Source organism: Stylophora pistillata, chromosome 6, assembly GCF_964205215.1.
Source record: "Stylophora pistillata chromosome 6, jaStyPist1.2, whole genome shotgun sequence".
Lineage (NCBI taxonomy): Eukaryota > Metazoa > Cnidaria > Anthozoa > Scleractinia > Pocilloporidae > Stylophora > Stylophora pistillata.
The window spans coordinates 6,339,793-6,365,866 of NC_142524.1; the positions used below are offsets into that span (position 1 = coordinate 6,339,793).

Here is a 26,074-nt window from a genome sequence, read left to right on the forward strand (position 1 = left end):
GAGTTTTACATAAAAAGAAGCGAACATGAGTCATTTATAGTGGTTTAGAGTTGTGTAGTATTGCAACAGCAATTGGAAGGTGGGAGAGTTCCTCTCCTATAATAATTTTCCAATGTTTTTACTCGGTTTTAGCGTTATAAAAGGCAGGTAGCTAATGGCGGATCTTCTAACACCGGGCGACGTGGTGAGGCAGAGATGGAAGATCGTAAGTAGCGAACGCTTGACTTTTTAAAACTAGCTCTGTCGTGAAATGTTTTTTGAAACGTTCAACTACTTAATATTTACCTTTCTATGTTAGTAATTGAAGTGTACTGGATAGAACTTTTGCCTATTTTTCGTACCTGTGATTTTCGTCTCCCATCATTTGAGTCTCAAGTGTAAAACTGAATGGACAACCTCGCAGTTACAATCAGAACAGCTGAAACTTTTTTGCACCGGTGCTTGATATTATTGCGTTTCATTAGTGCATATAATGGAGAAACAAGGTCGCTTCGCCGACATTTTATTCTCGATTTTCTCGAAACACAGGATGGCGAACTGCGTACAGAAATTTCCGTGATTTCGTAACTTAGCGAATTTCAAGGAAATGCCGGCTCGATTTAGTAATCAAGACTCGAGTGGGACTGCAACACAAAACCTTGTTTGAACGCGGCCACATTCTGCGCTATTTTACGATCACCAGTAGTACTTTTAGAGAGATGGCAGCAAGGCGAAATTTATTAAATACAGAAAGGCAACAATACACTAAATGTTTTATTCCTAAAACTGTACTTTGGCCAACACTGCTGTGCAAATGTAAATAATTATGTACATGTCATGGCTACCTGTAGATAATTCGGCTTGTGTTTGTCGAATTATCATTTCTGCTTGTTGAATGTGACAATTCACATTTATCTCTCTAAAATTTGCATCGATCGCGAGAACAGACTTTACTTGCCAGTAAATCTTTAATTAGCGTTGTGAAATAGCCCATCTGTAGTAAGATTTTGATCGCTAGTTATACAGCGAATGCTTGTATAAATCGAGAATGTTTAGTTTTAGTCACAAAGTGAAACAAATCTCGTTTATGTCAAGTGCATCTTTTCTTTTTGACCGACAGGACAAGAAGATCGGTGGCGGCGGATTTGGTAAGTGAAATAACTTCGTTTTCACTGAAAGCTCACACGATGTTATTACTGGCAATAGTAATAATTTTACGTATGATGCATGATTCTCGCACTAGAGAGCGCTGTTTGAATATATGAATATATGAAAATATATGAACTTTCATATATGCATTGTACCAGTGATAATTTTGTTATTTAGGATCTTTTATGTGATGTCGACACAACCTCTCATTACTTCCATTCCGATGCAACTTCCACCCAAAACATGGTATCTTCAGTTATTCAGCTGACAAAATGAAACTCAAGTGATAGATGTGCAGTTTTATGCATGGATCATAATTTATCTTTAAATTATGTGGCTTTTTGACCAGTGACCCAAAGGTCAAAGAGATTTTAGATTATAGAAACACAACATGTAATCATAGTGGTTCAAACGTTTGAAGTTGGATTTGTTTTTACTAGATGTAAACAGGAAATTCAAACAAGTTGAAATTGTATGACTTGGGTGAACATATCACAGCAGAGTGAAGATATTGCATCTGATATAATGCTGGTTGTGATTGTAAAGCCAAGGTTTTATTTTCTCACCATTGCCAACAGACAGTCAAACATTATGCATCAGAACCCAAAAAAAACTCCAGCTTATTTGGATTCAGCTTGGTAATTTAAAAGATTACTTGAGCAGAGACAATTTAGCAACAAATAACAATTAGTTGCAATACTGACTGCTAAGCTCAATTTTGTCTTTGAAACGGATGATTTGGTGTCATTGTAATAGAAGTTAAGTATAATGAAAAGTATTGACTCTCTGATTAAAGTGCTTGAATTACCCAAAATATTTTTTATTGCTGGATTCAATCCAGTTTCTGGATTAACTAGGATTTTTCATTTGTCACCGAAGTTGGTTGAATTGGTTTCCTAAAATTCAGATTTTAAGCACATATGTTCAGCTCACAGAGATTTCAGCCTGTTACTTCCCAAAACTTTCTCAGATAAAGATTTGATCCCAATGTTTTTAGGCTAATGCATTTAGGGTACTAATTTTGAAAAAGAAAGCTGCAAATCATGGCAATATTCAACATAAATAGCATTTTGTAATCATACATGTAGTTATGGTAATATAATAAATTAAGTCTGTTTACCAAAATTTATATGTTTTAAAGACTTGCTTCTGCTTCTTTCTAAGCATTGTGGATGATGATAAGATTGCATGAGAAAATTATAAATGAAAAGTTTAGTATTGAGTGTTTTTTCCTAAAGAAGTATCAGGTCCTTTAGGAAAACTTTGAGAGCTAAGTCATTATATCAGTATTTTGAACTGATTGTGGCTAGTGTTGTGTGTTTGTGAGCACAGCGGGAGTTTGCACGAATTGAATAGTCCTGTCTGCAAAGTATCCTAACCTTATTTTATCTTTTTTCAAAAAATACACTTTACTTTAGCTGAGTTCTGAGTACTTTAAGTTGTAATACACTCATAATGTTCTATAGAATTAGCAGCAAGAGATCTTAACCACTTGTACATAATATTATATCTTGCTACGTGCATACTATAATTGGAGTGACTTGGCGACCAAAACTTTTTTGAAAATAGGATCAATATAGTTGCGCACTTTCGAAATCAGCGATTAACAACTCTTGACATGTATAAATTTAATTAAGTAGGATAGACCTGAAGGAAAATTTTGAAAACGTTGAAAAGGATGAAAAGTTATTAGTATAGAGGTTTTGCATGGCAGGAACAATGAAAATATTTTGCATAAGAAGGAAAATTTTTTCCCATGGGAAAAATAATCTATTGTTCCTGCCATGCAACATGGCTGCTGTGCAAAACCTCTATTGCTGGATTAATCAGGTATTAGCTTGTCCTTTTGGACTTACTTACAGCTAATTTTGCTATCTTTATCTTCAAAGCAACTTTTTCTCTTGAACTTTGATGATATTAGAGTCAATTGCATCACCCCTGACTCTCAGAACGAAAGATGTCAGCAGACTCTAAAACATTATATTTGACTCTAATCAATACAGATAAAGACTAAGGTTTAATATTAAATGAATAACAATTAACTTGTCCTTACGTAGCCACTTATCAAGGGCACTAATCACTTCCTACCGCAGTGTGGATGTACTTGAAATGTACTCTCTTCTTTTTGGCATGACTACGTCATTGTGGTTGGTTTGTTAGATAAGACAATGTATATTGGCAAAGAAAGCCTTCCACATGTTAATTTAAGCCAGTGACGTAAATTACTATTCATTACGTGAAACTTAAGTGGGACAATGATGTTTTTTAAAGCTAGACAGAAATGTAATATCAATTATTGAGAAGCTAGTTTTGCACATAAAAAAAAAAAAATGTTTCTAATTACTTTGTGAAAGAATCCCAGGTTGCTCATAGTGGTAGTGTTAAATAAAACCTTTAAAAATCAGAAATTTGTATATGTATAGACATGCTTCTGTAAAAAAAAATAAATATTGATAATATTGCCATATTTTGTTGTCTCTTGGTAAAGTAGCATCATGGAAGTCAATGTCAGAGCCAAACAAGTTTGCCAATTGAATGTGAAATTGGAATAAGAAAGACTAGTTTTGACATAAAACCCTGAAAAAGATAATTTTGTGTTGAGGATATTACCATTTTAGCTTGAATGTGAATTTTGCAGGCGGGTGAATGGCTGAGGGCATTGTTATTGATTTTTTTCATTATTTTATTTATTTTATTGTTGTAGCAGTAGCTGATTGCTACTAACATAGTTTTGCAATGTAGGGTTAGAATGATTTACCAGTACTATTCCCTTAGTCTCATGCTCAAAATTTTACTTGTCAATTGACTGAACTTTTTTTAGTGTTTTAAATTAATTTCATATAGACTTAAGTGATATTTATTGGATAATAATTGTTTATCTTCTAAATTTAGTTTAATTTGTGATCATGTTTGAATTTTAGGGGAGATCTACTCTGCTTTGGATTTTGTTTCAAAGGAATCAGTCGCCCTGAAGGTGGAGTCTGTTAACCAGTCCAAACAAGTCCTCAAAATGGAGGTGGCTGTGCTAAAGAAGCTGCAAGGTAAAGGAATCATTACTTATCATGGAGAGAAATATGAAATAATTTTGCTTTCATGTAAACCTTATCTGTACTTGAATCTTGAGTAGCTATAAACTGTGGCAGTTTTAGTCTTGCAAAAGATGTGCTCATAAAGTAGACCAATTTTTTTCCTGATTCCCAGCAGGTTAACTTTGCTAGTCGCTCTGTATAGTTTTGTAGCTCCTTTGTAGTCATTAACAAAAGATGGATCCATAATGACTTATTAAAGATTGATTGTAAAATAGCCAAATTGTAATTACTACCCTTAATTATGATTACAGACTAATTTTGTGCAAAGGTACATGCACTTGCCTGATCCTGGAAAGGGAGAGACTTTGCTGAAGTGCATATTAATCCTTTGTTACGCCATAACATCAGTATGCATATTCTCCATACTGGTCTCAATACATTTTGTACTGTACATACGAGGAAAATTTGTATAACAATGAAGAGCTCTTTGAGCTTTGAGTTTGCAATTGTTTCCTATATTCTCATGACCCTTTATGTTTGATTCATGGGTGATAGTGTTGGGAGAAAGTAAATGGTTATATCACTCTTTGGGGTTCAAAGGGTTAAGAAATGTATGGCTGTTTAATTTTATCAGGTTCAGGTACTTGCAACTTATCTAAGTATGTTTTTATTTGCTGTAGGCTGTAGTCAAGTTTGCAAGTTTATAAGCTGTGGTAGGAATGAGAATTTCAACTATCTCGTCATGTCCCTGCAAGGCTCAAACCTTGCCGAGTTACGACGAAGCCAGCCTAAGGGAGTCTTTTCTCAGAGCACCATGCTGAGACTTGGTTTTCAGATTTTGCGGTCTTTAAAAGCCATCCATGAAGCTGGATTTCTACATCGAGACATTAAACCTGTATGTATGGACCATTATTAATATTTGTTGTTTTTTAGAAAACATTTGCAGATGTGATTTACATGGACATAAATTTTGAAAAACAAAGAATTTAAAGGTTAGGGTCAAACACAGAAAACCATGAGCATCTCAAATATATCTGGATTGTGTATTGTGTTACAACCAATCACGTTCAAGATCAGAACAAGCAAGCAAATTTAAAAGCCATAAAGCTATTATGGGCAAGTTTTATTACCGACTAGGTAAGTCTATTCTCCACAGCACAAAAATTTTCCAAAAATATTTATGACATTTAATTTTAATTAGGGTGTTCTGAGCTGTAGAGTGAAATCAGCATTTTTTCAACATTGGAAGTATTTTTTCTATCTCTTTAGCTGAAGAAGGCTAGCTCTGGATCTAAAACATAGTTTGTACATTAATGGTACAAAATGTGCTTCAGGTCCAAAGCTAGGCTTGTCTAACCTGTTTCAGTGGGTTTATCATCCATTACCATCTTGCAACCATCTTGTCTGCATTTGCCTTAATGAAGGGCTAGGGCTCCAAAAGTTAGAAACTCTTTATAATGGCTGATTTGCATTACCAACTCAGTCGATAAAACTTAAGTTTAACTATTTAACAATTATTCACCGAAGGTGAGGTGAATATCATCAAGTAATCCTGAGACGAAGTCAAGGGGATTATTCGACATTACAACCCACCCATTAATTTTGGCACGATTTTATTGGTTACTTTACATCACGTGGTGCAAAATCACAGGACAGTTATCATACAATAACCCCTGTCTGCGCCGATATTTGTCCTCCAATTTTTTCCGTGAAAAAGAAACATAGTCAGAACAAGAGTTTCAACTTTTCTGTTCTCCTATTTACATGGAAGGAAACCAAACTCGTTTTTTTTTTTTTTTTTTTTTTCTGCTGGCTTGCTTGCTTGCATCAATCACGCACATTCGCCATCAGATCACCACTGGCTGTTTTACTGTGTTTACGTGCAGTTTAATTGCGATATGAAAGTTAATGGGAGAGTTATAAAATAGATATGCCTCATTCTGGCTTGCTGGTATGTCGGCTGATAATGTCCTTGGCTGGGAGATTGTCCTCAAAATTTCATATTTGCCCTTGAAGCTTCGCTTCTCGGCCAAATATTCATTTTTTGGAGAATCTCTCAGCCGCAGACATTATCAGCCAACATACCAGCTGCCCAAAGGGGTTTATTTACTAAATATTCACCAAACCTGAGGTGAATAATTGTTTTAGTATAATTTCAGAGCTGAACAACAGAGGAATTTCTAAAATCATAATATTTTAGTAACATTTATTAACATTTTATTTTAACATTTTATATAAACCGCGTGGAGCAGTTTATATAGCCGGCGTCATATAAGGAACCGCTCGACCAATCAGATTGCTGGAAACTATTTGCTCAGCTCAGAAATTATACTAATATGTGATATTAGTCAAGGTGTGGAAAATTTTATGACTCTTATCCTAAAGAACTAAAAATCAAATCTCCATCATAATGTCTGCCATACATCTTGCATAATTTAGGAGTTTGGTTCACATTAACCCTTCAACTTGCGGAAGTGACTTACATGCAATTTCTCCTTACAACTCCAATCAGACATCTTGTAAACAAGTTATAAGAACAGACAGGTTCATCAGTTACAGGGTTTTATTTTGAAAAACAAGGAAAAGTATGGATGGATGGATGGAACCCTTCATTTAAATACGGCATTTTATCAAATTAAAATATACAGCAATATTAAAATTTGGTTTACATTCAGTTGATATTCCCTTGGTGATTGACTTCTGACTTCTTATTACCTCTTTGCTGGAAAATATATTGATAAACGGTTAAGGAGAAATAAGTTTTTGATACTCTAAAGTTTTTTTAATGCTTGATAGTGGACTATTTGGGAGGAAACACACATTTGAATCAGACCTCTTATTGACAAGGTACCTTTATCGCGGCATTACTTTAAGCTAAAACAAGGTTTGTGCAAAAATTTTTTTTGAGGAGGTTGTTGTATTTTCAGTCCAATTTTGCAATGGGCAACACACCAGATACTTGCCATTCCTGTTTCATGCTGGATTTTGGCCTGGCACGGCAGTACACCAAAAGCAATGGTGAAGTGAGACCAGTAAGTAACAATATCACCAATAGCTTTGGCATCAGGGCTGCTGGACAGTATATCATTCTTTAAAATTTCATCTTTAATTTCTCCCTGGTTGGGCAGACAAGCTTTATGCATCCTTTGATAAAAAACTAAAAAGGGGGTTCACTGATTGCTCTCAAAGGTGCTGCAGGAAATTGTTGTTTAATTAATCCAGTTTGTCACCAACATGTTGTTATCACAGTATGGGAGGAGAGTATTCTCAAAAGTCAGCTAAGGAGCAAGGAGGCTCATCCTACAGGAACATTTCTCAGTTTTGTAGTTTGAAGCCACTAGTGGTATAATGCTGGTCCCTCCTGGATGGAATGTTGAAGTGTTGCAGAGGGTGTTACCCCTTGTAGCGCTTTTTCAGGTTTCCTGAATATTCGCTGACCAGGTATCCACTAATACCTATGGGTGAAGGAAGGCACTGTGAGGGTGAAGGAAGGCACTGTGAGGGTGAAGGAAGGCACTGTGAGGGTGAAGGAAGGCACTGTGAGGGTGAAGGAATGCACTGTGAGGGTCAAGGAAGGCACTGTGAGGGTGAAGAAAGGCACTGTGAGGGTGAAGGAAGGCACTGTGAGGGTGAAGGAAGGCACTGTGAGGGTGAAGGGTCAAAATTGAAACACCAGCCTGACCAGGGCCGTGAAGCCTGACTACTTGATCTCTGGCTAAGTGCACTCAGGGGGGAGATGCAGTGGGCTAATTGTTAGTGTACCAGACTCTGGGTTGAGAGTTCTGAGTTTGAGAACTGGGCGGGTCAATGTGTTGTGTTCTTGGGCAAAACACTTTACTCTCACAGTGCCTCACTCCACCCAGGAATAAATATATCTTTTTAGACGTTTTGTTGTGTAGTATCGCTGAGTATTTTTACTCGTTATTTGTATTTTGACTCGCCCTACTGGCTCGTCAAAATATGGCACAACTCATAAAAATACTCAGCCATACTACACAACAAAATGTCTAATAATTAAGTTATTTATTATCCAACACGCCAAACTGTTATTTTAGTGCGGGCGAATTTCGCGGATATTAATTTTATTGCTGGGGAGTGCGTGACAGAAGCATGCAAAGCGGAATGGAATTGGCGCGTTGTCGTGTTGCTGTTTCTATTTTCTTCAAAGAAATTTCCAGGTCGTCAAGCTGTTTTTCTTTGTTCGATTCATGTAATAAACTTGGATGTATATGTTGTGGTTCAATTTTATCCTTGGTTTAAATTTTATTTTCCATTGTTTTTGGTTATGGTAATGTATGATAATAGGGTTGAAACAGTGGAAAATAAAATTTAAACCAAGGATAAAATTGAACCACAACATATATTTGCCAGCCATTCTGACTCTTCGTCGTTGGAAATATGATTCAAATTGTCTGCCATTTTTTTTTTTTGTAACTACAATTCAATTCTTCGTTTACGCGATGCGAGAAAACCTATTTAACCAGTACTCTAGAGTACAAATACCGCATGATTTTTGTACTCGTCTATGGCATTATTTGTACTCTACGAAGTGTAGTTGGATAATAAGAATGGGTACCAGCTAACTGTCAAGAAAGCCTGATGAAATGCTGGGGGGTAACCCTGGGGTGGACTAGCATCCTACCCAGAGGGGAGTAGTAAAGTAGTAATACTCCTAGTTGCTTCATGCTAAGAAGTGTGGGATAAGCTCCAACTAGGTAGGCCCCTTAGGCTTGAGCAAAGACTAAGCCCTAGCCCACTTAGTGTAGGCCTCAACAGATAAGATGACATTTTTATGTTCTGTGCTTGTTTGTTTTTCCAAGGCAAGGAGCTCTGCAGGGTTTAGAGGAACTGTTCGGTATGCTTCTATCAATGCTCATGACAATAAGGTGGGTTCACATGCCTTTGCATCTATTTTACAGCAGTTTTTCTTTTAAAATACATGCACATCAAAAAAAAGCATCATCCATTTATCCATGTCTGTAAATAGAACATCAACTTGTGACAATGGACAGGTGACAAAACTCTTTAGCAGTTTCTACTCTAGGGCTGACTATATTCTTTAAGGGTGTTCTGTTTATTTCCTCTGAAATGGATGAAGCAAATTAGTCAGGTGCGTCAATGATAAATTCCCCTTTCCACAGCGTTCCCCTTGAAAACTTCCTCATGACCCTGCAATGCAATTCTGTATCCAGGCACAACATTTCAAAAAATTGATTATGCTACATGTACAACATAAGCATACTGTTTTCAGACTGGAAGGCAGTGAGAAAAGAGCAGTGTCATCGTGATATTACTGAAGAAGGGAATAGTCACTAGGTTTTGTTTTAGCTGAATTTAAATGGAAGAGTTGGTTTCTCTGACAGGAAATGGGAAGACAAGATGATCTGTGGTCTTTCTTCTACATGATGGCAGAGTTTGCAAATGGACATCTACCGTGGAGGAAGATGAAAGATAAGGTACATTAGATATTTTACACATCCTTGTCCAGGGCCTGGTTGTTTGAAGTCCAATAAGTGAAGTACTAACCCAGGGTTAACTTTTAACCCAGATTTCAAAGGAAATTATTCCTTTCTTCAAAAGCCTTTTCCCCGATAATTTTCTCTGTTCTGTTTAGGGTGTCCAATTATCAAATTGTCGACATAATGAATGGTACTGAATTTTCTGTTAGAGCCTTCTCATCTAAAATCAGATGTCACACTTACTGAAGGTTTTCACTGAATCGTGTTACATATTTAGCAACTAAATTCCTTGTTGCCTGAGACCTGTTGACGTCAAGATTTGGTGAGAACAAATTAAAGTAATGGCCTACAAGGCACAGCTAGATGTGTCACTGATGTTGGTAACACATTTTGACGTATTACTGAGTAGACCCACGGCAACATGGAATCTATTTGTTTGAGTTCATCTGATAACAAAGTAAACTGTTGTTAATGGTGACATCAACAGTTTGCATCTGACCTCCAGTAGATCAGCAGTATGAACCAATCAAAATGTGTGTATCATCTGTCCTCCAATAGATCATAAATTATTAAGTATATGAACCAATCAAAATGCGTGTATCATTCAACTTATCGTACAGGAACAAGTTGGAAAAATGAAGAAAAGTTACGACCATCAGTTGTTTCTGAAGTCGCTTCCCCTGGGCTTTAAACAATTTCTGGATCACATCAGCAAGCTTAAGTATGAAGACAAGCCAGACTACAAGGTAAAAGAACGAGCAACAGTTTTGATCTAATGATTCCATCAAATATATGTACTAGTTGTTCTCCTTTCTTGGCTGAAGCCAGTAGTGTCTCTTATCTTATAGCTTGGGAAACTTGTATAACTTATCCTTGTGATTTGGCGCACTTTTAGGTAATTTGTTTTGGGGGGGTAGGGGGGACTGCTGGTAGCAGGGAAGTGCTGACATGGAAAATGGGTATCCTTTATTTTATTTTCATCCTTCCTTGCAGATGCTCATTTCCACTGTGGAGAAAGCGATCGCTAAGAAAAGCATCAAGGAGAGCGATCCGTTTGACTGGGAGAAAATGCCGAATGATGTTTCACAGGCCACAACAACCACTAGTACCCCTCCCATGGGGCAAATATACACGACTCCCCCGGACAACAGGCCTGGTCCGCCGAACCATCATGCCTCGGACCGAGTGTCGCCCAGTATGGACATGTTGGAAGATCACAGTGCCGAGCATGGCAATGAAGCGAACAGAAAGGATAGCGGGCCCAAGAATGGTAACGCTTACTACAAGTTTGGTACAACAGACAGAGGAGTGATACAGAAGATAAGAGAGGTATTGGATGCTGTGGAAAAAGACAATGGGAATTTCTTGAAGCCTCAAGCTGTTCTTCAAAAGGCTACCAAACAGGTATAAAGATTTTGCTGTCTATTAATCTGATGATTTCCGAGTAGTTTTACCAACCATAAGAAATGAAAATGAAATATACTATACAACTATGTAGATAGATAGCGAGTGGAGTTTCGTATGGTTGTAGATGAAATGGTTAAAAAAAAAAAACACGAGTTTATCTTACTGCGTTTTAAACAACTAGTAAATTTATTCTAGAACCGATTTGCATTATTTTCCTGACAAAATACTGGAGGGGAAACCGCGATTGACTAACATCCCATCCTATGTGGGGGTAGGGGTGGGGGGGAGCAGTACCTTGTCGCTTCATGGTACAGAAACCGGGAAAGTTCTGACTAGATGAGTTACTTGACACGATTGCAGACTAACTACACGTACCAATACATACCAGAATCTGCATTAAACGGAAACCTTTAGCTAACCAGACTAGCGCGAGAGCCCTCAAAACTCAATTGTTACAAGAAAAGTACTTCATTTCCTTTCCCTTACAGGAGAAATCCCTAAATGGAGAAATAAAACTGGAAACGCCGAAATTGATTTCAGCAATCGTACAGGATGTCCAAATGGCAAAGATTGGTGGCAAAGAAAACCAGCCCGGGGTCGATGGACCAGACTATAAAGAGATCGAGGTTATTCATGTTCCTCAAGTTCGAATAAACGATCAGCAAAATAGGACACTGGGTGTGAATACTCCCGATGATCCAGGTAAACCAACGACTGAGACAAATGTGAATGCGGAGGTGTGTGGATTGGACTTGGATAAAGTGGAAGATATCAGTTCTACAAATCTGCCACAGAAGAAAATAGAGGTGGCTTCGTTAGAACCTGAATTTAAAAAGGAACAAATTCTCCCCACGTTGCCAATATCCCAAGAATCCCCCTCCCTTGGGGTTCAGGTGCCAGTTACTTCTCCAACCGTCATTAGAGAACTGTCTTCACCAGATTCCAAACCAGCTGAAGTGGATGAACGTGGAGTTGAGGCGAAACCAGAACATATCGAGGAGGTGGAGGAAAGGAGATTTGTGTCTCTGTGGTCTCCTGGGGTGGTTGAGGATCAGCCAGTTGTATACATGCCCCCACCGGTGGTAGAAACGGAATGTGTAGAGGAGCTGGAGGAGCTTGCTAATGTAGGCAGGAAGGAGAGACAAGTAGGGAGCAGTCATCATTTGTCATCCCATCACCATCACCATGACGACATGAAGAAGCACTTGCGGGAGTTACCGCTGGACTCTGAGCCCGTGAGGCATAGCAGTGACGACAAGAAAACTCATGACGAGGTCAGCAGTCACAAACTGGATCATAGGTCTGTGGGAGATTCTCCTGAGGGGCCCCCGGGCAATCTGTTTCGCGTGCCGTCCATACTGGAGCAAATGGTGGAGGAGGAGCCAGCGGAGATCGCGGAGAACAGAAGTTTGTTCCGTGTACCCTCCGTTTTAGAACAGATGATGGACGAGCCGCCCGTCGAGCCGGAAGACAACATGCCGATCCCCCCTGAGGTTGACGAATACAGACTTGATTCGGCGGAATTTGTTTCAGACAAGCACGATGGCTCGTCCCATTCCCACCACGCTCTTCACATGCCGGGATCAGCCATGGCTGCTGTCACTACTTGCCGGGACCTGCACTTCAGGGACAGCGAAGCTGGGTTTATTTTGGGAGACACCGACGTTGCTCCCGCAGCAGATTGTAATTCATCTTTATCACACGCTTCGGAAGGCGAGAATTCCAACGAAGAAAATGGCACGGAGTTTCCCCTGGATGAAGAAGAGAAGGCCGATTCCAATGATGCGCGACCCTCTCAAGAAGACAAGGATGAAATTGATAGTAGACCTATTGTTTCCTTCTCAAATGGAAGCGATGAGAACGTAGCTGCTTCAAAGGAGAGAAATGTCATTGAAACATCTGCAGGAACGAAAGAAACAAAATCTGAAAAAAAGGACGAGGTTATGGTAGATCAAATTCCACAGATATCGGAGGGGTTAAGCAACCCAGTTAAGAATGTAGTCTTCTATATCGGCGATCACAACGAAGATACGCCTGAATATAGTCAGCCGCTGAACTCCGGAGACGAAAACCTGGACAATAACTTCTTCTCTGAAGGCCAGCCACAGAAGCCTGCCGAGAAATTGAACAATGTCGAAGAGAGTGTAAATGAGGCCAACGTAGGCCGCCGCGAAGAAGGCGAACAGTCAATTAGCGTCGCCGAACCCAAAATACCGACTTTAAACGAACTCTTTAATAACGATGAAGGGGAACCGGACTTTGCAGACGACGTGGTCGATGATTACTGGGCACTAGAAGAGCCTAGTGATAACCCGGACACACGGGACTTGGGTGAGCCGGAGACGAGTGAAGAGTCTCATCAGGGTGACGAGTTGCTTAGACCCAAGCCTCCTCCGGGACGGTCAGAACGAGGTTGCATTTCAGCCAGGTAGGGTTAGACTAGTCGCTTTTGTTACGTCATAATACATTTATGATGAAGATGTTGATAATAATTGTGAAACCAATTCAAAGTCAGCTGAAAGGAATTTTTGGTAAGAAAAAGAGAAATTTCCAAAATATCACGATGGAATCAAAGTGGTAGTTCAAAGCAAAGACAAAACATGCAAAGTACCACGTTTTTCAATTCCAACACTGAACTTACCCCCTTCCTCAGTTTTCAGGGCACAACATCTAATTTGTCTCCCTTCTCTGCCCTCATCTTCATCTTCCTCCCAATTTTCTCTCCCTCCTAATCATCATCTTTCCCCCCTAATCTTCTTCTTCCCCCCCTAATCTTGTTTTACTGCCAATCTTCTTCCCCCCCTAATCCTCTTTTCCCCCCTTATCTTCTTCTCCCCCTAACCTTATCTCCCGATTTTCTCCCCCCAATTCTAATCTAATCTTCTCCCCCCCTTATTCTCACCCCCCAGTCTTCTCCCGCCCCCCCCCCCCCCCATCCTCTTCTCCCCACTAACCTTCTCCCCAACGGTGAACTCTGGCCCGGATCTCCTAGATATGGAATTTTTCCTCTTTTACCCCTACCCTAATTCTCATCCCGTCTTTTTTTGACAGACATTTGACTTATGCAATGTTTGTACTTTTACCCCTCTCCCCCTCCCCTCCCCCCTTTTTATCCCGTTGTTTTTACCTTCTCCCCCTCCCCTTCCCTCCCTTTTATCTCGTTGTTTCTTGACAGACATCTCTAATATTTCTACTTTTACTTCGCAACTCGCAAAATATCCGCACGAATTATGGTCACCCTTTGACTCTCGAGAGTGTGTAACATTCAATTTCTTCTTAGATACCACCCCTGAATCACACATTAAGGTTACCAGAATAAAGGAAATGATCACAAACACAAGAAGCTCTTGATTGTTAAACAAATTCTCCTTGTCAACACCTAAGGAAATGTAAAGAGAACAGCAGGGAGAATATGCATGTAAAGAGTAAACCATCCAATAAGGTGTATTTTTTCAACTTTTTTTCAGACTTCGACGGTACAAGCCAACCAAATCACGCCTAGATTTCATCCGCCCACTTGTTGCCATCAGCGATAAGCCAGAGTTCATTTGAGCGGCAGTGAGAGAAATTTAGTATAAATTTATTAGATATAGTTTTAAAGTATTAACTCATAAAGCCGCTAATAGTACTTATAGTGCTTCATTTGACGTCCGATGGCTGATAAAAATTAAGTTGGTCGTTTAGGAATATAGAAGCTACAGAAAACGCTCCGCAGATCAGTAAAAATATGGCTTTTTCCAGGTTAGCGTAATTTTTTTCTGTCTTAAAACAACTTTGTTGCTAGAGGTTTTTACCGTAGTTTGCTTCGCTCTTATCTCGTTTTCCCTCGCCAATCATTCCATATTCTATTTTCTGTAGAACTACATATGCAAAGCTATCCCTTCGGAAGAATTTTAAAATGCTTTAATAATGAGAATTTTGCGGTTCAGATATTTCAACAATTTTAAACTCTTTAAAATGCTCAAATTTGTGGGATGTTATTTGATGTTTTACGTTTCCCACCGGCCAGATTTTAACTCACAGATTTATTTCTGGTCTTATTAAACGGGAAAAAAAAAAGACTTAGACAGAAACCTCCTTATTTATCAAAGCACGTTTTTAGCCTAGGTAAGCTTTTAAACAGAAGGAGCAGATCTTGAAAGGTAATATTTTAATTTCGCTCTCAAATGTCAGCTATAAATTTATGAAAGTGACTTTTAATATTTTGTGCCATTCAAGCCAGAAAGTAATAATGATAATTTCACATTTTAATATTTATATCATAGGCTATTTAATTCTTAGAAAAACTTCATTTGTTTACCCAGGGCTTAGAGAAATTTGTCACTTTGTCTAATACATCAGCTCAACACTGCATCCCAGTCCTTACATATCGTTAACGCATGTCTCAAGGGACGAGAGAGAAAAGCGATGTTAGGTGGTGCAGTGCGGTCTCGTCATGTTGTTCGCGGAAGGGACTTAGAACAAATCTGATACTTCCGCAAAGAAATTCAGCTGAGATTAAAGTTTCGCCTTTCTAATACATAGAAAAAAATAGAATACGTTAGTTTGGTTGTGTCCTAATTTTTGCGTCATCAAATTGTCACTATTTGAAGTAGTAGCGCACTAAAATTTTATCTCTTAATTGTACTGTTTTGAAAATTGTTGGAAACTTAGCAATCGTGAATTGTCAAAAATTCTAGACTAGCTTCAATTGGATTGGGGAGGGAAATGGAGGGGAGGTGTATGCGGTAGAGAGAGCATGTTAGTATTTGATATGAAATGAAAATGTTATTTTATAGCGCTAACTTAACTAATTTAATGCACCTTATTAGTGTAAATAGATTTAACAAAGAAATTTGACCGCACCCTGCTTTGTTGGAAAATGGGAACGGATTGTATTTTGCTAAATAAACTGACACTAAAACATTATTTGAGGAACCTTATATATTTTTAATTATTTAATGTGTGATCCAAATAAATAAACCATGATTCATCACCGTTTTCAATGCACCACATTTGTGGTAACCCTGCGACTAAATTGCTAGTTAATCTTCAAAACAGTCCGAGAAGAGGAAGGCATTTTCTTGGAAGAATCTATGGAGACTGTGCTTGATATTCAGTCAGACAAAAACGACAATGATATTTAAAAGTTCATACGTTCAGCCGTTTCTTTTATGTACAATATTATAGTCATTATTTGCAAAAGTCGTCCATTTTTCACAACGCGGCGAAATCCTCCTTGAGTTGATTGAGGACATCTTTACTATCGCTGTGATCCGGGTAGCCTTCTAAGGAATTAGTTATGGAGCTGTGACTGCTCTGTAAGTCTCCAATCTACAAAATTGCATACAAAATAGTTAGGAAGAAAGTAAACAAACAAAACATTTGCCGGGTAATTTCAGGATAGCGATAAAGGAAAATTAGAAGTAGCACCGTCTGCTTTCAACAGGAAAAAATGACGCAATTTACGTTCTTCGAGCGCTGGTTCCCATGAGGAACATTAAAATTAAAACTAATAGCAACTAGCATTAACATTCTAGTCGCCAAAAGTAAACTTTCAGTCGCATTTATCAACCAGTAATCTTGTACCCAGACCCTCCATGGCCAATCGGTGGTAAGATCCTGCATTCCAGCTGCATGATGGGATCTGAGTACAAGATCGGACGACCAACTGAGCGCAATTTCGGACCTGGTTTGTAGGAAAATGAAAGCAAGCTTGTGAAAAGTTTCCAACAGTCAACTCCTTTTTCTTTTATTTAAACCACAAATCGGAAAGAATGAAATAACAAACCTTAAGTGACAGCAGTCCATGATTGTAATGAGGCTCATACATATGAGGAGCAAGAGACGCCGCAGCTTGAAGGAACGCGCGGGCCTGGAAAAGCGCATTAAATAAGGATTCAAGCAACAATTATTATCTAGGAGAAAATGATGTTTACAGCAAAGCACAGAGAAACCATACATTTTTATTACTCCATTCCAATAAAACGCGAGGGACTCGGGAATAATCAAGTTCCCTGGACAATTTACTGCTACCAATTCAAGTGTCTTGTCCAAAAAACATTCGATTAGGGCTCGACCCAGGACATCTCGTTGAGGAGTTCAATCTGTTAACCATATGGCCACCGCGACTTTTAATCCATTATAAACATAATTCTAACGAATCATATAGTCTACCTGTTCTGTACGACCTTTCCGCATTTCGAGTACGCCCAGGTTATTGTAGGCTTCGGCGTGATCGTTATTCGAAGCCAGAGCAAGCCTGAAACATTGGTAGGCAAGCTGAATGTCACCAATACCCTAAAAACACAACACAGAGTTCGGTAATATTATCATTGAAACAAAAAGATGCCCAAAAAGGTTAGAGTCTAGATCCTATGCCCCGCTACAAACAGAGATTTTTGTCCAATGATTTTCTCTGAAGGCGAACGCGGAACCTCACGGGTCACAAGACAAAAATGTTCAATTCTCCACATTGTGCAATTTTAATACAAAAAGCGAGTCTTTACCACAGCGACGTGACCAATATTATACCAGACATCCGCCATGTTTTCATCCGAAGCCAAGGCCAACGCCCTTTCGAAACAGTTCAATGTCATGTCGTACTGTTGAGCGAAAAAACAGCACAGGCCAAGATTTGTAAACAGTTCTGCGTTGTATACACCCATCTGGAGAAGGCGGCTGAGAAAGGAAAAATTCAGCTTGATTAGCATTCTTGTCCGTTGTGACAACAATTTGAGTAGGTACTCGTTCTCAGGACTCCTGCACATTTTTGTGCACAAAATTCAAAGCTTTCTCCGAACTCTTTTCCCAGATCCCTCCCTGGGGAAAACGGTGTCATAATGTTTGACTAAGAATGTGTATGAGTAAAACTAGATGGTCTGTGCTGAGGAACGATTGTCTGTTATTAGGGTTAGCTCCCTAAAAAAATTTCTCACACAACGAGGCACTTCAGTGTTGCGGCTAACAACCGGTATTCATTCCTGCGTTTTCACCAGCTACTTGTTTCTGACGCGCCGGTTACTTTAATACGACAAAACCGTAAAAGACTTTCTTGATCTGAGATAAATGTTGATCACTGATTTATTTTCGTACATACCCAAAGATATTGGTCAAAACTTGAAAGAAAACACTAAGTACAAGTAAGCAGAATAGACGCTGGAGGAATAGATTCTCTTGCCCTTTGTTCCTTGACGACTACTGTTGTGTTTGTTTTTTGTTTTGTTTTTTTGTTTTTTTTTTTAAGGATTAAGTTTTTTTTAAGGTTTTTTAAGCTTCTAAAATGTCTCTTAAGAAAACCACCGAAAACTTACCGATAAAATCTGAGCGCTATTTCTGGCTGATCGGTGTAAAAATGATGCGTTGCAATACAAGCGATAGCCTCCACGTGTGTATTGTCATAATGAAGAACTTCTTTATACAGCTTGACGGCGTTTGTCATGTCATTTAACTCCTGAAGACACATCAAAGAAAGGCAATAACGATCATGTCTGCTACAGTTCTTAGTCTGTTATGAATATCACGTATTTTCCTTTCAATTCAAAAAATATAAGTCACATTTCCAAAAGGAAGATGGAGACCACTTGTCTAAAGCCTACTGATTTTTTGCCACTTGCCTTGAGTTAATATTTTTCGGAAAAAAAAAACCGTGTTTCAAGCAAACTCAAGTGAAATACAAAGTTGATAACACTTTTATGGATGCTCTGCAATCCCTAGCGCAAATCCTCTCGACTGGCTTGTTTCATAGAGGACCGTGAAGAAGCGTTAAAAAAAAATACATAAAAAAAAACGCAAACAAGACCATTGCTCCTTTCACTAAGTATATCTCTGTTCTCGTGGCCGTTGCTGTCTTTTTAGGTGGGAGGTCCCTTTTCTAAAAGTCTGACGGACACATCCCAGAAACGTGTCCTTGTAATTAAGGACAAGTATTTTTATTAACACGTTCTGGCAAGGTCAATAATCTGTGACTTATTTCTTTACCTCGTGAATGCGAGCTATTCCTGTCAGAAGAGTAGTCTCTCCGGGAAATTTCTCCAAGGCCTGCAGAATGTATAAAATTAAAACCAATGTAAGAAAGGTCGTCAAAATGTTGTACTTTTCGCAGCCACCAATCAGAATAAAGGGAAATGTCGAAAACAGCTTATGAGAACTCTGAGTGAAGCGATGAAAACTGCCTGAAGCGCGGGAACACAAGGATAACCAAGTCGGGATTGGTACGATAGAGTTTCCGCTTTTGATTGGTCGCGACGATGGCGCGAATTTTCTACACCAATCACAGAGCACAGCGAAGCAAAATCATCGACACTTGATTGAAAATTGATCTCAGTTTGGACAGACACTACTAATCAGCGCTATGACAGGGGTGGGGAGGGTGGGGCGAGACATAGCATGCTAAGACAAACCTTTTTATACACTTCAATAGCAGTGACTGGTTGGTCGAGCCTCTTGTACACTTTACACAGATACAGGTAGGTGTCCACTATGTCTTGATCACGTAGCGCAGATTTAAGCTGCCTCTCAGCATCACGATACATACCGAGTCTGGAGAGCAGAATGACAAAAAATTTAGTTTCGAATCTGACCGGACAAGAAAGTGATGTAGGTTTTCTGGACCAATCACATAGCAAAAGCAAACCAATCTTAGATTTCTTTCGGCACTCAATTGAAATATTGCTCTCTGGAACATGGGTTCTTGTACCTGTAATAGCTTTTAGCAAGTTGAACTTTCCACCACCAGTCTTTAAACTGACACTCTTCGGTTGCTTTGGCCGCAAGCTCTAATGCCTGAAAATAACAGATACATCACAGTCTGAGGAAAACAGTGGCCAAGTCATTACAGGGGGGGAGAGGGCATGTCTTATAATGGAAACATATTACGGTCTTTTGTTCAAGCAAACTTTGTTCATGGTACTTTGGTACTTTAGAAGTGCCAATATTTTGGTTACCAAAGAACACGATGAAGATGCTAAGGAAACAGTCCCTGATTCTGAATAATTGGCATTCAATATGATTATGCTTGCTAATATTTTTAGAACAATTGATATACAGCTGTTTACAGAAAGTTTGTCAAAAAAAGTGCAAGTGCATGCAACAACCCCAATAGGCATTCTGGGTAGTTTTTTAAGAGGCGGCGTGGTCGAGAGGTTAGGGTGCTGGACTTGAAATCCAGTGGGCCCGGGTTCAAGTCCTCCACCCTGCCACTCACTGGATTTGTTCTCGGTTGCCCCTTGTTCAACTCCTTGGCTGCGCTCTGTAAATAGCCCACTGGTCTGCCTTCTGTCAGTGGGGATTTTTAAGCAATTAGTTAAAAATTCTTCTTAATACAGCCCACAATGTAAACTACTGGGTTACCAGTAATTGTGTTAGCTATTAAAGTTTATTTATTTATTAATTTTTTTTTTTCAGGTTGCAGTTCCTTGGCCTGAGAATTTCAGGCAAAACAGCATTGTAAGGAAGAAGCAGAGCAGGTTTGAAGGAATTTTTTTTTTTTTATTCCTATGACTAACTTTTTACTCTAAACTTGATGAAAAATGAAAAAAATAAGAACTAAAATCAGTTACCCTTAGAAACAATGAAATCAATGTAAACTCAGCAAGAGCAAATTCAAGTTAACCTAAAGAAAAAATTTTTACAACGTAATATTCTGTTCTTTTGTTCCTCTCATATCCACATGCATGTTGGTATTTATCCTCTGTTCATTGGTTCCTTTGTCCACATTTATTTGTTTCACTTACAATAATTCATTAATAACTAGATACCCAGAATACCACGATTTCAGATTGTTACATGCACTTTTCCAACAACAACTGCATACACACAGGATACATATTCATTACCTAACAATTATAATATAGTGCTATTCTTATTTTCGTATTTTATTTTTCCTCCATTACTTACATTTCGCACATCATTTTCATGGTGGAAAATATATTCAAACAAAACCTGAAAAAAAATGAAACCAAAAGACTAGTTCTCCTCCGTTTGAACTGGGTCCAGATGTTTTTACACCCTCACATTGGTTTAGTATTCTTCGCATTGTCTTTTTTAAACTTCCTCTAGTACAGCAAAGAGAATTTGTTAGATAGTCTGGAGCTTCCTAAATTGATGATCACTTCCTTTATTAAGGAAAGGGCTAAGAACTAACATCCTGATAAAATTCTGTTTTTAATGAAGACATTTTACACAAAAATCTTTTTTCTATTTTTCTGTTGTTTGTCTTTTTATCTCTAAGCACTATATTTATGTATAAAGGGTGAAAGTTTCTAAAGAAACTGTGGTGCTGCATCGGTGGGGGTAACAAGGTATATCAACTAAGTTGAAATCGTAAATTGGCCACCGTAAGGAGTAAAAAAGCTGACGTTTGGTTTGTTAGCCCTTCGTCAGACGAAGGGCTAACACTTGAAACATCAGCTTTCTAACTAGTTACGGTGGCCAATTTACAATTTCAACTTAGTTGATATACCTATATTTATGTGCTCACCATACCTTTGCAAGATTTTGCCTCTGTGCATATTTAGACAAGTTGAGCTTTGCAATGTTAATAAATGGTCCATCAGGTTGTGACAGCATGGAAGCCTAAAAAAAAATTCATAAAAGAAGTTTCCACGTGGGTTGTCTTTTCTTGGATTAATTCTAGAGTCATAATGCCCAGAAAGTTTGTTTTGATCTTTTGCATCCAATAATGAAACTAAAATAGCTTTATTATTTAAAAGTGAGACTTGCTTATCGACTAGGGTACATGTATTTTGAAATTTTGTATGACTTGCATGGATACCACGTTAACCAACACTTCAGAATACTTTCTGGAGAGTAAAACGTATGACAGGTTCTAAAATAAGGTTTTCCTAATCAAAGACAACAAGTTTCAATTATTTTATATCACATGCAAGATGCATACTTACAGTACCAAGACGAACATGACGACCAGATGCACTTGTCACTGGTCTGAGAAGTTAAATGAACCACAAAGATTATCAATTTAGCCACCTCGTCTCAGGGCTCAATACTAACAGTAGCCAACTAGCCACAGACTAGTAAAAAATTCAGTTTTGGCTGGTGGTTTTCAATTTGCATGAGCCCGTTTGGCTAGTAAACAAACTAAAATTGTTGTAACATTTAAATGGTCACTTGCTACTTGGCTAGTACATTGAAAAGTTAGTGTCAAGCCTTGTCATATGTTTAGCATTTCAAAGTGTTCATTGGAATATATTTTGGCCTTAATTTTCATTTTCTTCAATTCTCTCTAAACTTCCTTCAAAGATTAAATATAACTTCTGTTGAGTACAAAGCATACTACTGTACACCTTGCTGTTTGAGCAGTACGAGGAGTTCTAATGGCTTGTTCCATGGTTCCAGGTCTTCCACTTTGTGTTCCAGGTCTAACAAATCCACTAACTGGACGTCCTGATTGGGACATGGGTCTGGAATGCAAGCATTAAACATAGCTTTAAACTATATGTATTCGGATTGTTACAATGACAAACAGAAAAATGCAAAGCTGTCACAATTCTTGATAAAAAAAGGACCATGTTACTACTTTTTATTACCTAACTCCAGGAGTAGGGGCTCCATGCCCAGTGCTTGTTCCCGGTTTTTTCAGTGAAGTTCCAGGTCCTGGTGGTATTTTAACCAAAGAAAACGGGCTAATCACCACAACAGACCAAGGTTTGTTTTACAACCAAGCAATTATTAAATTTATTCACAAGGATCTAAATGCACTTTTGTTACCTTATTTTTCTGTGTGTATCTTGGCTTAAAGGTTTGTTAAATAACAAGGAGTCACCATGTGCTAAGCTTGTAACAAATTTCAAAACTTTTAAAAGATGCCAATCTTCCCCACTAAACAATACATCCTGGGAACAAAAACATTCATGACTACCATAAGACAAAATTGTCTTGCTTGTCATTTTCAGATAATTATTGAGTCAAATGTTGCAAGTTTGTATCCTAAGTAGGATTTTGATCTTCAATACATTTCTGTTATTTTATCAGTTTCATTTACTTTAATTTTTTCTACTCTTGTTCACCTTCAAACTTAAGCTATCAAGATCCTTTGTGAGGAGATCACTATTCATAACAAGAATAGGATATTATTTGGGCCTGCTTCAGACCCCAGGCCGTCAAACCTATGGTTTGACGGCCTGGGGTCAAGCATATAAATCGTACCTTGAAAAGCTCCTCAAGCTTCAAAAGCGAGCTCTTCGCTTTATCTATTTCTGAGAGTGAAATCAGCATATAATTCCTTTATTTATCAATGCCACTGTTTTACCATTAAAATTTTTGTATTATGAGCATTTAGCTAATCCTTATGTTTGAAATAAGATACAGTAATGCTCCTGGAAACATTCAAAATCTTTTTCGAGATGTCTCTGATATTCATTCTTATAATACTCAATGCTCTGCCTCTAATAACTTTTACGCACAAAGTTCCAGACTCTCAATTCAAGTGAATTCATTTTCTAGAGTCGGAACAAAAATATGGAATGAAATGCCTGTATCTTTTAGAAAACTTTCAAAAAATGCCTTCAAGAGGAAAATAAAACAAACACTTTTTGAGATCCTAGCTTCAGAAGATTGTTATATCGATCTTCCAGATATCGTTCAAAAAGTTAAGTTGAATTTATCTTCCTCTTGATTGATCAGTTGATGTGTATTCAATTATATTGTTTTATGTATCAGTAATTTCCTGTCAAGACTGTTGTCATTTAATATTAGTAATATCATTAGTTTATCAGTAGTCTCTAGTCATTGTTGTCAATTCTAGCTTTTTTCGTTCTCTTGTTACTTTTGGCTGTATTTAATTGTATCTACTTCCTGTAAACATGACCCACCTAGATTAGCTTAGCTACCCGCAGGCATGTTACTGTACTTTTATCCCAAAACCCAATAAAATGTATGTATGTATATATGTATGTATGTATGGATACCAAACAAAGCATCTAAATGGGCATTCAGTCTTTTTTTATTGAAAACAAGGGCAAAACAAAAGATTATCTTTGACACAGCAGTTTTGTTTTAGAATAGTATGGGCTTATATGGAAATCTCTCCCAAATGTCTAATCATCCTCACAAGCTTCAAATAACATTTCAGGAAAAATTCTGTAAAAATTTCTGACGACCGGACTCGGAGTATTTTCAAAAACTTGTCCGGCTGCCCAACATGTAGACACCGCGGATGCGAGAAACTTTCAAAAACAGACTTCAAAGCACAAAATTCTATTAAAGCACTTTTCGAACTTCCTTCCACAATAAAAACTCATCACCAAAAAACAATAGATCCATCTGCATCCCAGTGGAGGCTGTCTTTTGAAATAAAGGGGTCCATCCTTGCACCCCAGTAATTCATTGTCTACATTAACAATTTACCATGTTGTGTCAAACACTGTTTTGTAAATATGTACGCTGACGACACAGTTTTATATCTTGCTGGCCAAACAGTAGAAAATTTAACCTTTTACATTAACCAAGATCTTCAGTGTCTATCTGAATGGTTAGAAGACAACAATCTTGTTCTCAATGTTTCAAAAACTAAGTGTGTACTATTTACATCTCGAAGGCATAAAGAGCGCGATTGTATTTTAAATCTTAATCTTTTCGGAAAGTCCATATCTTGTGAAACTACTTTTAAATACCAAGGCGTGGTGTTTGACAATTTTATGACTTGGAAGGCTATGTGTGTCAAAAAGGTGGTGTCAAGAGTTAATATTCTGGGCCGTATTAGAAGTTTTGTCACGAAGGTGGCAGCAACACTTTTTCATAATGCTTTAATCCTTCCCTTGATTACTGTGACATTGCCTGGAGTAACCTTCTACAGCAAGATATAGATTGACTACAGCGCTTACAAAATAGATCTGTACGGATTATTACACGTTGCTCTTACTCATCTGAAGCAATAGAGCAGCTGTAATGGGCAAATCTTTCCAGTAGACGCTATCATCACAAGGCTAAAATCGTTTTTCTTTGTCTTCACTCATTAGCTCCTAGTTACTTTTCATCATATTTCACCAGATTTTTGAATATTCACAACTATTCCACAAGGCAAAGTATGAGGCTATCCCTACCAAAAGTAAAACAAAATTTTGGGAAAAGGACCTTTCTTTTTACTGCCAAAGAAATTTTTATCAAACGTTCTGCCCCAGAGCAAGACATTTCTTTTATCTTAACTTGATATTTTATCTACTATTTTAGTTCTTTTATCTTAACTTGATATTTTATCTACTATTTTAGGTCTTAATTGTGTTTTGGCTTTGTAGTATTACACTGTTAATGTAGTTTTAAAATCCTAGTCATATATATAAATAATTGAGAATTTTGATGTAATTTATTTTTAAGAAACAGGGCCCCTATGGATACCAGCCTTGAGCTGAATGGGCTAACCTGTGTAAATAAAGTTTTACTTACTTACTTACTTACTTACTTACTTACTTACTTACTTACTTACTTACTTACTTACTTACTTACTTACTTATTTACTTACTTACTTACTTACTTACTTACTCACTTATTATAAAGAGAACTAAATATAAGGTACCAGTTAAAAGTACGAATATTCCTGTCTGAGAAAGCATAAATAAATTGCAGTGAATGATATACTAACGAGGTAACTGGGCAACAGCGTTATCATCCATCAACATTTCCGCGATTCCTTCCTCGTCAACATCTACTTCGTCCACGTAGACTTGCTCCGTGAGCGCTCGTGTCTTTAAACACCAGGAAGCCTAATTGAGGCCAAAAAAAAAATTAAGCTCAATGGCTATATAATTTCTATATTTTGTTGTGACAGAAAATTCATTTAGTGGCGGAAATAAAAGGTATTTTTCATATGAATTCCGCGGAAAAAAAATACCTGGTCATAAGGATTTTTCTTCAGCAACTCTGTACATACTTCTGAGCATTCTTCGAATTTCCTTCGACGGTAAAAACTCATCGCTAAAAACAGCGGGTCCATCTGCATCTGGATCCCAGTGGACGCCATCTTTGATAGCTTGCCTGGCAATTTGCATCGCTGGCTCAGATACTTTGTTGTCATGACAGCGTAAGCTCTTTCCCGCGGAATTTTAAAAGATTTCTTGA

At 38.0% G+C, this 26,074-nt stretch overlaps 2 protein-coding genes across 3 annotated transcripts; one reads left to right on the plus strand and one right to left on the minus strand.

Annotated features, from left to right (window-relative positions):
* The first annotated feature begins 20 nt into the window (after positions 1 to 20).
* On the plus strand, positions 21 to 14,763 carry LOC111342184 (uncharacterized). Its single transcript, XM_022949233.2, has 11 exons — positions 21 to 205; positions 1,100 to 1,127; positions 4,050 to 4,169; positions 4,838 to 5,052; positions 7,085 to 7,189; positions 8,978 to 9,043; positions 9,521 to 9,613; positions 10,237 to 10,362; positions 10,610 to 11,020; positions 11,512 to 13,451; positions 14,491 to 14,763. Exons 1-11 carry the CDS (start codon positions 155 to 157, stop codon positions 14,573 to 14,575), a joined length of 3,240 nt encoding a protein of 1,079 aa, XP_022804968.2. The 5' UTR covers positions 21 to 154; the 3' UTR covers positions 14,576 to 14,763.
* Positions 14,764 to 15,872: 1,109 nt separating this feature from the next.
* LOC111342183 (tetratricopeptide repeat protein 8) lies at positions 15,873 to 26,007 on the minus strand. Of its 2 annotated transcripts, none has more exons than XM_022949232.2 (15): positions 25,848 to 26,007; positions 25,599 to 25,719; positions 22,549 to 22,615; positions 22,306 to 22,422; positions 21,904 to 21,946; positions 21,488 to 21,577; positions 20,900 to 20,944; positions 19,701 to 19,786; positions 19,405 to 19,543; positions 18,983 to 19,042; positions 18,316 to 18,455; positions 17,512 to 17,683; positions 17,180 to 17,302; positions 16,794 to 16,877; positions 15,873 to 16,336 (listed from the first exon to the last, which is right to left on the minus strand). In XM_022949232.2, exons 1-15 carry the CDS (start codon positions 25,974 to 25,976, stop codon positions 16,220 to 16,222), a joined length of 1,533 nt encoding a protein of 510 aa, XP_022804967.2. In that variant the 5' UTR covers positions 25,977 to 26,007; the 3' UTR covers positions 15,873 to 16,219. The 2 variants fall into 2 exon arrangements, with proteins under 2 accessions (XP_022804967.2, XP_088582170.1); XM_088726044.1 differs by having other exon boundaries at positions 16,126 to 16,336; positions 25,887 to 25,991.
* Between the last annotated feature and the right edge of the window lie 67 nt (positions 26,008 to 26,074).